This window comes from Peromyscus californicus, unplaced genomic scaffold (assembly GCF_007827085.1).
Source record: "Peromyscus californicus insignis strain IS unplaced genomic scaffold, ASM782708v3 Scaffold_9__1_contigs__length_137607984, whole genome shotgun sequence".
In the NCBI taxonomy this organism is placed as follows: domain Eukaryota; kingdom Metazoa; phylum Chordata; class Mammalia; order Rodentia; family Cricetidae; genus Peromyscus; species Peromyscus californicus.
Window position 1 is genome coordinate 85,390,771 of NW_026294617.1, and position 12,800 is coordinate 85,403,570.

The 12,800-nt window shown below is 37.1% G+C and overlaps 1 protein-coding gene across 2 annotated transcripts in view; it reads left to right on the forward strand.

Moving 5' to 3' along the window:
- Window positions 1-12,105, forward strand: part of Slc16a4 (solute carrier family 16 member 4) — a 30,751-nt gene extending 18,646 nt beyond the window's left edge. For both annotated transcript variants that reach the window (XM_052732137.1, XM_052732138.1), the window contains 2 exons: window positions 579-672; window positions 8,462-12,105. In XM_052732137.1, coding sequence (XP_052588097.1) covers window positions 579-672; window positions 8,462-8,613 — 246 coding nt within the window. In that variant the 3' untranslated portion in view covers window positions 8,614-12,105. The remainder of the gene's footprint in view (window positions 1-578; window positions 673-8,461) is intronic.
- The last annotated feature ends 695 nt before the right edge of the window (window positions 12,106-12,800 follow it).

Consider the following 12,800-nt stretch of genomic DNA (forward strand, 5'->3'; position numbering starts at 1 on the left):
CATATTATTTTTGATTTAAAAACGACATGAGAACTCAGAATTCCTATAGCTAGCTATATCCTGTCATTATTTATCTTACCGTGTGAAGAAGAAAAGCTGAGAGGACTACCCACATAGAACAGGAAAAGGAGGAACAGATCAGCAGCAAGATTCCAACTATCTTCTATTCACTTCTTTCCTTCAGGCTCTAGGGGACTCTGTCTCTTGCTAGAACACAGGCATGTAGGTCTTCTTACATATGGCTTCTGTGTACTTTAAGAACATTGTTTTGACAAGTTCTCTGTTTTTATTGCAAAGTGACTTAAATCCTGAATTCAAATGGAACTGAACTGTTTTTTAAGTTTTATAGGACAGTGTCTGAGGCTTAGGCAAAATTCCAGGTTCCTAAGGCTGAAAACCACTGTTTCCTAGTTGACTTCTATTTGCTTTCCTAACACTGGGGGCAAAGGACCACCCAAATCATCCCAGGAGTCAATTCATTAAGATTAAAAAAAAAAAAAATGGTGTCACCCCTTAGTAAACATAAGATACTGGAGAAGGTAATCCTTAAAATGGCTAACACTGATTTCTAATTGCAGGTTGATCTATCTAAGAATTCTAGAGTACACAAGTTTTTGGGATATGCCAGTTTCTTTGCTGGAATGGCTGTCCTTTCTGGACCACCGATAGCAGGTAACAACTGAGCCACACTCTAAGCAAATTTCAATGAAGAAAATAGTCTAGGATTATGGCAATAGTACCAGGTATAAGTGCTGTATTTGACTTTCCCATGTTTCCTCTACCCTGATCACCAATACAGGAAAATCTGAGTTAATTTTGTAGATGTGCTATTTTACTTTACTAGAAATAACCAGTTTAACCTAAATGGTATTTTCTGCTTTCTGATTTAATTAAAAAATTGACTACTTGCACAAAAAAAAAAATATTCCTAGCGAACAGGCTTAAATGTCAGATTCTCACAGACCAAAGGTTCAATATATTTGATCTTACTGACTGCTACTATATTTGCACTGTCCACAAAAAGGAACTTACCTTAAAATTCACTCTGCTATTTTTAAATGGTTTGTTTTGTTTTTGAGACAAGGTCTCATTTGCTGAAGCAGGCTTCATACTCCCCATGCACCCAGGAAACCTTAAGAAGTTCCCGATCCTCCTGTCCCCACCTGTGATTACAAGTGTGAAATCAATTACTTGGGTTATGCAGAGATGGGAAATGAAATCAAACTCAGGGCATCCATGCTAGACAAACAGTCTGTCAACTGAGCCAGCCCTCACTTTTGCTACTTTTAGACCATAACTGAAACAGTGATTCTGCCCTATCATTAAAAAACAAAAACGGGTCGGGTGGCGGTGGCGCACGCCTTTAATCCCAGCACTCGGGAGGCAGAGCCAGGCGGATCTCTGTGAGTTCGAGGCCAGCCTGGGCTACCAAGTGAGTTCCAGGAAAGGCGCAAAGCTACACAGAGAAACCCTGTCTCGAAAAACCAAAAAAAAAAAAAAAAAAAAAAAAAAACCATTTGTAATGGTGTTAAGTTTGTACTTTTTTTTTTTTAATATTATTTTTGAGGCAGGGTCTCATGTAGCTCAGACTGATCTTAAACTCACTACCTCGAGGGTGCTTGCTGGCTTTGAACTCTTAATCCTCCCTCCTGCCTCCATCTCCCAAGTGCAGGAACTACAGGCATGTGTCACCATTCTTGGCTTCTATTTAATTTTTTATTTTTTTTTAAATTTACTTTTATTATATTTGCATTGGTGTTTTGCCTGCATGTATGTGTGAGGGTGTCAGATCTTGGAGTTATAGACAGTTATTAGCTGTCATGTGGATGCTGGGAATTGAACCTGGGTCCTCTGGAAGAGCAGTCAGTGCTATTAACTGCTGAGCCATCTCTCCAGCCCACTAATTTTTTTTTTTAAATGAAAAAGAACAGACTACAACAGAGCAAATTAGAAAATAGAATCACTTTATTGTGAAACTTTTATTTCATGCACATATCTAATGCATTATAAAATTTGTTTTCAATCAATCAGAAAAAAATGTTTAGAGTTTTTTCTTACCCAAAATGTAGAATACTTAGAGCTCCTGATAGATACTTGTATCCACTAATCCTAAGAATTGGGCAGTCAAAAATGTTCTAACAAGTCAAGGGTAGTAATAAAGCTACTGCTAAAAGCTCACATGGATTTTTTTCCTCTTGTTAGTTGCTCACAGTATCTCAAGTAAGATTAAGATAAGACACTAAACTAAGGACATCTCATTGACAGTGATGTTACATGGCTAAGCATCTTGTTAAAGGGAGAGGTTTCAAGGAAGCCTTTGTTTCTGCAAGTCATTCCTCTATAAAACGATAGAGGACTTTATAAAGACCATTAGATCTCTTCCCAAGTTCTGACTTCAGCAGCAACTACCAAAAACACTACAAATTATTGGTTTTCAGATTAACTCAATTCTTTGGAATGGAGCTGTAGCTCAGTGGTGGACCACTTGCCTAACATGTGTCCGGCCCTAGGTTCAATTACTAGTACTTGAAAACCAAAATAAAAACAGTATTTTATTAAGAGGTATGGGACATTACATGATTATATTTACCTTTAACTCTAAATGTTTACTGGTAATCTTCAGAGCTGTAAGAGATTCTCATTTTTTACTTACCCATATCTATTACCAAATGAAAAGCTGAAATTCCTATAAAAGAGTATAGGCATGTTTAAGTAGGAATCTGGCAAACAGTATATCCTCAGTCAAACTGTTTGTTTAAAATGGTAACAGTGAATATATAAACAATATACTTCTCCTTCCTGTATGGGAATGAAAAAGAAAAGAAAAGTTAGTTCTATACAACACTTTAATAACTCTAGGAAAGAAAAAAAACATAGGAAGCCTATAGAAACCATTAATTAAAAAAATACACAATTGAAAATATATAAATAGAGCACATGGGAAATAAAATCATTTATATACCTTTATCATCATAAATATGACTAAAAATATAACAGCAACACGATTCCTTAACATAGGACAAAAAGCCAAAACCCTCCTCTCCTGTACTCCTCCATGGAATACCACTGCTGCATACTCCAGCCAGGTTCCTTCTATCCTTTTCCAGGAACTAGTAACAAACCCAATTTTACTTAAGAATATGGCCCAAATCACACTCAGTTCCCTGGCTGAGGGTGGTTAGGAAACTAAGTGTACGTTAAATGTCACTGACTACCCAAACCTTCCAGGTTTTTGCTGGTAGATAGCCTCCAGAATTCCATCTTAGCACCAAGATTGTAGCTTTGAAAGATTGTGGGGAAATAGAAGAATTAATATTTGAAAGTTTGTTAAATTTCTAGCAGACCCTTGCTAAAAAACATACAAGATGCATATCAATATTATAGATGATAACTTGGACAGAAAAATATAATCATATTCTCCATTATACAATTCAGACATAAACCACATTACATAAAATTCCTCATCTTGACTTCAAGGCATTTGACATGAGCTCAAAATAAAACGGCTATTTCATTTCAAATTAGAAGGCCCATACTAGCTACCTACAAAATAATAAAACTGAATATATTTCTCCCTTATCCCACTTCTCCCCATTCCCAATAAACAAATACATTATGCACATACATAAATCAAGCACAAATATCTTGAAAGCTTTCCTAACTTTTTAAATTAGTTTGATTTTATCTCTCTATTCACGCAATAACCACCAAGCAACTTTAGCTTGCTGCAACTCGCTACACAAGAATCTTCACTCTCTCAAGGCCCTTTAAGAAAACTTCAAAAATTTTTATCAACTTTTCTGATTTTCTAAGACAGGGTCTCACTCTATAGTGCAGGCTGCCTAGAACTTTCTATGTAGTACAGGGTAACCTTGAACTTAAGATTCTCCTGCCTTTCAAGTGCTGAGATTACAGGCATGTGCACCATGCCCTGCTAAAAAAAAGTTCTAATCATAAATGGATGTAAATTGGCTGTGGTCCAGAAGAGGTTAAAGTTCTAAAGGAAATTTCCGTAAGTATCCAAACACTTACATATCCTTTCCCTCCCTTCCTCTCTCCCTGTCCCCTCTCGGGTATTTCAACCTTGTAAGTCAGAAATAACAGGGCAACTGATTATCTTTTCTTTCTTTTTTTTTTTAAAACTTTATTTTATGTGCATTGGTGTGAAAGTGTCAGATCCCCTGGAACTGGAGTTATTGACAGTTGTGAGCTGTCATGTAGGTGCTGGGAATTGAACCTGGGTCCTCTGGAAGAGCAGCCAGTGCTCTTAACCACTGAGCCATCTCTTCAGCCCCCTATCTTTTCTAGCTCTGTGTATTACAGGAAAAGATAATGGATAAAATGTAAAGTCATTCATCCAAGGAGATCTGTTGCTCTAACAAATAAGCTATGTCATCAGCTGACAGGTCATTCCCTATTTCCACTCTATCAGTTCAAAAATAATGGACAAAACTTCTATCTGATTCTTGCTCCACCATTTACCAAATTAACCTTTAAAGTTTTATCAGTTATGCAGGCTTATTAATGAAGAATCTCTCTGTGGCCTAAGAATTTATTAGAAGAAAACAAAATAGCTCAATCTTTTGGTCTGTTACAGGTCTTCTGTGAAGATTAGGGTAAGTGGGAGACAAGTGAGAAAACAGCAAAGTTCTCTGTCTGTATAAATAACACTGAAGACAGCACGCAAACTGTTCATCATCAGGTGGTTAATTAGTCAAAACCAACCCCCACCCAGCTTTACTCTGACTCAACGTTCCTAAGATTGATGAGTATCGATGAAAACATCAGAAATAAATTCAAATATCTCTACTGTGGTTTAAGAGGTGGAGATTATCATTCTGCTTTTGTAAAGGCTAAGACTGAGTGTCCAAATGCTAATCCTCTAATAAAACAGAGCACAGAACCAATGCTTAAGTGCTCCTAGTAAATCTTACTGTAAATTTCTATCCTGGGGCCTTTGGTGAGTTCCCATCTTAAAAGGCCCCAAGATTTTAATTTGCTAAACCATGTTTCCCAAGATTTATTCATATTATGGCACATATGGAGCACATAAATATTTTTACAACATAACCAAGGTAAGACATAAAACTGCAGTACCCAACCAGTGGCCCTGAGAAGCAAAAAGATCAGGGTCTAACCAGGCATGGTGGCACACACCTTTCATTCCAGCACTTGAAAGGCAGAAGCATAGATCTCAGTGAGTCTAAGGGCACCTTGGTCTACACAGCCAGTCTAGGCCAATCACGGCTAGCTGGTGAGACCCACATCTCAACATAAAGAAATAAAATCAATGTGTCTATACACCTTGAAGTTTGTCACTAAACCTTCTACCCAACAGAGGAAGTTCTCATTAAACAGGCCAGTCTCAGAATTATCACCTCATAGATGAAAGTACTATCAAGGAACATTGGGATCAAGGACTTCCTGGGTATACTTCATGTTCTAACATGATGATAAATGGAAACATAATAGCAAACCTATAGATACTTTTTTCTTTCTTTTTTAACATTTATTTACTGTATGACTTTATGTATATGGACATGCACATGCCACAATGTATATGTGGAGGGCAGAGAACAACCTGTGCGAGTCAATTCTCTTCTTCCATCATGAGTTCCAGGGATGGAATTCAGGCTGCCAGGCTTTGCACCAAGAACCATTTCATTAACCTACTAAGCCATCTCAGCAGTCCCCTAATAGGATTTTTTCTTTCTTTCTTTCTTTCTTTTTTTAAGACAGGGTTTCTCTGTGTTAAGTCCTGGCTGTCTGGGAACTTGCTTTGTAGACCGGGCTGGCTTCGAACACTTAATAGGATTCTTAATTCAGCTCAACAACAAATTCTGAAACATATAGTAATATTTCTTAGCACAATAAATTCCCTTTTCCATAACTCATAAAATCATATACATAGTGTTTTGGTTAAGCATCTTTAAACTCAAAATAATAAATCTTTGACAGTAGTGACATGATGTCACAATGGTAAAATTTCTTACCCTAAGTTTGTTTCATGTATAAAAATAGTAAAAGTATTATATAAAATTATCTTCAGAGGGATAGAGACACAGCTCAGCAGTTAAGGCCAAGGTTCAGTTCCCAGCATCCATATGGTGGTTCACAACCATCCATAACTCAGTTCCATGGGATCCAATGTCCTTTTCTGACCTCTAAGGCACCAAGCACATACACAGTACAAAATACATACATATATACATGCAGACAAAATACACATCAATAAAACTAGTAAATTTTTAAAAATTATCTTCAGGCTATACATATAAAGTATACATAAAACAAATGAATTTTCTGTTTACACTTGGGTCCCAGGCCTAAGATACCTTATTATGCATATGTTAAAATACTTCTAATACTAGGTATCCTGGATAAGATCAACCCTTTAGCCATAATAAACAAGCTCAGATTTAAATGGCTTCTATGTTAAGTTAAAAATTCAAGCTTGATTGGTATTAAAACATCTACTTGGAGTAGTAAACCTTTGTCCACCATTAAAAAATTAAAGATTATATAATTTAGCTCTGGATCTCAATTAGAATTTTAAAGATACTGGTATCTCAATTACCAAGTATAAATAGGTAGAACATTCAAAACAAATTATTTCATCCAACTTGAAATATGCCAAATGATCCCCCCTTCTTTGTTAAAAATGTTAAATATTTTAATCCTTAATGTTATAGATATAACATTCTCTTTAAAAGGTGTGTGTGTGTAAAACAAAAAGGTTATAAACAATTTTCTCTTGAACTCATTTTCACCTGTACCCTCCTGATATTTCCTAGTACAATCTACATCACTATCAAGAACCCCGTCTTTTCCTATAATACTAACATTTGATACCCATTCAGATTCACAGTACATATACATATACACATAAGAGGGGTTGCTGTTCCATTTTTCCTCCTTTCTAGAAAATTTCATAGCTCAGAATACTCACTTATTTTTTAGAAAGTGTTAGGTCAGTCACATCCACAGAATACAAAGACTCATCCTAGCTGACCTCACTCCACTCCCTCAACTTACCCCCAAGAAACATTTGACTGAGAGTCACTAATCAAGCAAGGAATCAACAAACAAATTCCTTAAAGTCAGCTGAACTTAAAAGAATATAAAACATTCCATTCATGCATTACATTAAAAATAGGAAACATAAAATTATCAAAACAAAAGGGGCTGAGAGTGTAGCTCAGCAGTAGAGCACATGTTTAGTATGTATGTACATGAAGCCTTGGGTTCAATCCCCAGAACCAAATAACAAAAACCCCAAACCCTGGAAGTCAGAGCTAAAATAAGAGAATGAAGAAAAAGCAATAAACATTATACCAAATGAGCTGGGGGTAGGTAGAAAAACCAAAAAAACTAAGCACAGAGTATTCCTACCTCTCTCTTCATCAATTTATCATCTCCAAACCCATAACCATATAGGCATATAACACAAAGATGTTTCCAGAGTACAGACTTTTTTTTTTTTTTTTGTATTTTAAAACAGGGTTTCTCTGTAGCCCTGGCTGTCCTGGAACTCAACTCTGTAGGGCAGGCTGGCCTCCAACTTACAAAGATCTGCCTACCTCCACCTTCTGAGTGCTGGGATTAAAAAGGTGTGTGCCACCACTGCCATTATAGTATAGACTTTTATATGGACATTATAAAACATTGACTTCTTGCTATCACACAATGAAACAAACATTTTTAAGTAGATGTTTACTCAAGCTCTAGTATATGCCATTGATTATTAGAAGACTGCAAAGCCCCTCCATTCTTATTTTAAAGATCTTTCAGTTAGGAATGCAGCTCAATGGCAGAGGGCTTGACTACCACTGCATCAGGTCCTTGATCCAAGTCTGCACGTGTGTGTGCTCACACACCCACTATTTAGATTTCAGAAGAATTCTTTTAAACCATTTATGAAACAGTTCCTTCTCATGTAATCTCATAGCCCCAAGCTTTCCCTTCATAGAATTTACCAAATACGTAATTTAAATGGTTAATATCTATTTTCCACTAAACTGTAAACTTTATGAGGGCAGGGACCATGTTTATTTGTCTCAGCACTATTCTGGACACATAGCATTATTTTCAGAAACATGGTAAATGCTCAAATGTTAGCTCAGTAAATGCAAGAAGGTTCAGTCTCCTTTTTCTTTGAAAAAAAGTTATGATTACTTTCCTCGTAAGGAAACAGTAGTCTTCTTGTAAGATATCATGAAATGAAGTGCTAATTTTCTCCAATCTCCACTCTAAGACATGTTTCTGAGTCCACAATAACTTTTTTAATGATGCGAGTTTCTACTCAGATGAAAATGATTCAGTTTCAGGTAAGACAGGTGAGAAGCTGTTATTAGTTCTAGTGGCTCACAATACAGACACCTTCCTTTAAAGTTGAAGACTTGCCTGAGAATTACAAACAGAAAGGTTCACTTCATTCACAGAAATCATTCCTTCCTCCTAGGCTGGATATATGACTATACACAGACATACACAGGCTCTTTCTACTTCTCTGGCACCTGCTATCTCCTCTCTTCAGTCTCCCTGTTCTTTGTGCCACTGGCTGAAAGATGGAAAAGCAAACAGTCTGACCATCAACGGACTACAATCAAGTAAGAGCTTAACAAAAGAAAATCTAAACAAGCTGCTAGAAACAAAAGCTTAGAAGAAAAGTCTTTGTAAAAATGAGAAAGTAAACCACATAATTAAGATTCCTTCTTGCTTTATAAGCACTGTCAGGAATGTCCAATTGGTGGAAAGAGCAATAGCAACTTAAATTGTTGGTACTTAATCAAACAAGCTAAAAATTGAATCAGTTGAAGCAGCTACCTTACCTATTGAATGAAAATCAGAATGTACTATAATAAATAAATCCAAACTTTCATTTGTGCTATGGTAATATATGACAACTGTAAACTATTTTTTATTTAAATATAGTAATTGGTTGACTAGAGCTCTAAAATCTGAATAAAGCCTTACTTAGTGACAAGAATGGTATATCCCCTCCAAAACAAGTTTATTGTTGTTTATGGACTATAAGTAATCTTCAATTATTTGGTCTCTTAAATTTCTAGTGAACTGCTAACAAAAATAAAACTTGATAAAATCGTTATAACTTTTTTTTCTTTCTTTTTTTTTTTTTGGTTTTTCGAGACAGGGTTTCTCTGTGTAGCTTTGCGCCTTTCCTAGATCTCCCTCTGTAGACCAGGCTGGCCTCGAACTCACAAAGATACACCTGGCTCTGCCTCCCAAGTGCTGGGATTAAAGGCGTGCGCCGCCGCCGCCACCACCGCCCAGCTGATAAAATCTTTATTTGATGATCATTTGAATGGTATTACTGTCCACTTAAACAATATTATCTTTTCACTACATTTAATTATCTAAAATATTTTTATTAAGCATCAAGATGACTCTTCAGAGCTGTAAGTTCCATATGGAAGTTGAAGTGGTTTTAGGAGGAAATATGTTTAAATCAAAAGGTGGGTGCCATTTATGGTTAATAAATAATGGTTCTTGCACTAAGCATTTGCCTGTGAATAATGAACTTTTCTTGGCTGTTTGGGTGATCTTTAAGAGGATAAAAAGGGTTTTCTAAGTAGGGAATGGCGGCATATACCAGAAGTCCCAGCAGTCAGAAGACTATAAAGCAAGAACATCTTTAGTTTGGAGTTTAGTGTGGGCTACACAGTATGAACTGTGTCCAAAATAAAAACCATTTTCTCCAATATAACCTCCCTTAAAATCCTTCAGAATGTTCCAACTATTATTATTCTACCCTTTACTCTTCTCTACTTTCAAACATCTACTGACTCCTTAATAAAGAAAAACCCTAAACTGAAAGCTTAAATTTGGTTCCAAGATGCACACCTTGATACTTTCCAAATAAGCCTTTGTGCAAATTTTGCTATCTGCTATAATTCCAGCAGTGTGCCTTCTGTGACCAGGTCTACTTACCATTTACAATCTGACTAAATCAATATTCAATGGAACAACTTTCCCAACTTGTGGAAGGAATTTCATCTAACTTCCTTTACAGTGCTGGAGACTGAGCCCTTGGCAGCATAGGCAATCACACTACCACTAAGCTACTTCTCCAACTCCCTGTCTAGTTTTAAACTGAGCACTCTAGGAACTCACATTTCAATTTTCTCTAGTTTGAAAGATCAACTGACAATATGTTACATAACTACTTTCCAGGAATCTATAACATAGGACTACCACCCCAAATACATACGAAGTTTAAGAAAAGCACAATATTCATTGAATATTTCCCCTTTTCCTCAATAGAGTCCTATGGGACAAAAAATACATAAATAATTGTGTGTATGGGTACAGGAAAAACTCAGTATGTCAACATCTAATAATGTAACTGTCAACACAATGTGTACTTAATTTTTTCTTTTAAATTTTCAGACAGGTTCTCAGGAAATTGCCCATCTTGGTCAATATCATGAATTTACGGAATTTTAATTCTGTACGTAGCCCATGCAGCCCTCAATTTTGCCTCAGCCTCCTGAGTAGCTTGAATTACAGACACACACACCAGTTTTCAGCTAGCTGGCACTTTTTGTATAAAGTATCTAATTTCATATATTTATTTATATGGTCTTTTGTGACAGGATCTCATGTATAGCTCAGGCTAGCCTGAAACACTAGTAGCTAAGGATGATCCTGAACTTCTGAACCTCCTACTTCTATCTCCCTGGTGCTGGGACTACAGGCATGTGCCACCATGCCTGGCCTAATATTTTTTAGGGAGGTGGGCTAGGATGGGGGAGAGGACAGGGTTTCTCTGCACAGCCCTGGCTATCCTGGAACTTACTCTATAGACCAGGCTGACCTTGAACTCAGAGATCCACCTGCTGGGATTAAAGGCCCAGCTGCCTAGCCTAATCTAATCTTAATCTTCATACAACCTTTTGGAGCTTTATCTGTAGTGCCCATTTTCCAAATGAGTATTAAAAATCAAAGAAACCCAATATTCAGTAAACAGTGAAGTCACAGCTCAAACAATCAACACAAAACCTCCCCATTCTTCCTTTATATTACCTTTACTTCTTGACAAGTACCAACAAAATATAAAAACCAACTTCACTGAAATAGCTATAAATTTGTTTTAGCTCAACGATGACCTAAAACTATACTAAGAGTAAACCCACTTCCTAAAATTAAAACCACAACCATTATCAGAGATTACCTGCTACAGTGTAACAACAATGCAGCTTCCAGAAGATGACAAGTGAATAAATGAATAGCTTTAATAATTTTCTAGTCTCCCAGTGGCAAATTCCCTTGAGCCATAGGCTAAATCCATTTTGTCACAAATATTCACTCATGTTGACTCACATTTAACACTTGTGTTCTTAAAAACAACAACGAAAAATTACCAAGTTACATGGACTCAGCTTTTAGAATGTTTAATGTTTTATTACTAGGGGAAAAACTAGCATTGCCTAGAATCACTAAGGAATACAGGACAAGTCATTTTTTTAAAAGATGAACCTCTCAGGGCTGGAGGTTAAGACCTCTGGCTGCTCTTTCAGAGGACTGAAGTTCAATTCCCAGCACCCACATGGAAGTTTATAACCATCTATTTGTAACTCCAGTCGCAGGAAATCTGATTCATCTTTCTGGCTTCCTTAGGCATCAGACACACATGTGGTAAACAGAAATAAATGAAGACAAAAAACAACAACAGCAAAAACAAACAAACAAACAAACAAACAAAGCCAGACACGAATCCCTAGAAAACATATTAAAAACAAAACAGAAGGACAAACCTATGGTAGTACCTGAAATTCCTATACGCTGACCTAGGAGGATCATCCTGAGTTCCAGGCCAGCCTGAGACTCCCGTACACTGATCCACTCCAGCAGAAGTTATTGTCCTGTGGTGGTATTTTATTTGTACTGAAATGTGATTTTAATTGTATGTTAATAAATAAAGTTGTCTGGGGGTCAGAGCTATTAGAGCCATAGCAAGTGCGTGACGGCGGTGGCGCACGCCTTTTAAGGACCTGGAGGGCGGTACATTCAGGCAGTGACGAGGCAGTCACATGTTTGGGTTTACAACCAATGAGAAGGCAGAACAGCTAGACTACATAAAGACATACACACAGGAAGTAGGCCCCTTTTTTCGGAGAGCTCTCTTGGCTGGAGAGGATCCCTGAAGCAGGAAGGGTGAGGCTCTTAGCTCTGACCTCTTGGCTTTTTTCTCTGAATCGGCTCTGTGTTTCTTATTTAATAAGACCATTGGTTACATCTACATTGTCCTATAAAATCTTTCGGTACAAAACAGTCAGAAGTGAGAACTTAGTAGCAGGGTGTGGTGATACAGTGCCTACAACCTCCGCATTCAGAAGGACGAGGCGGGACTGTTAATCGCTTGAGACTAGCCTTGATTTTATAGCAAGACCTTGTCTAGAAAACAAAACAAAGGCCCAAGACTACACTACAAAACCCTAAACTTTAGTGAGAACTCTTTAGGGATGGATGTCGAGAGTGAACTAGGATCAGAGTGACTGTCTGGGCTGCTCAGAAGGGGGTTCCCTAGATTTTTAAAGATTTATTTATTTTCATGTCTATGAGTGTCCTACCTACATATGTCTGTTCACCATGTGTACGCAGTGCCCATGGAGGCCAGAAGAGGGCAACGGATCCCTTGGGACTGGGTTGTGAGCTGCCATGTGGGTGTTGAGAATGGAACTTGGATCCTTTGAAAGAACAGCAAATATTCTTAACTACTGAACCATCTCTCCAGCCTGATGAGATCTTGGATTTTTCATTTTAAAACCAGGACAAAC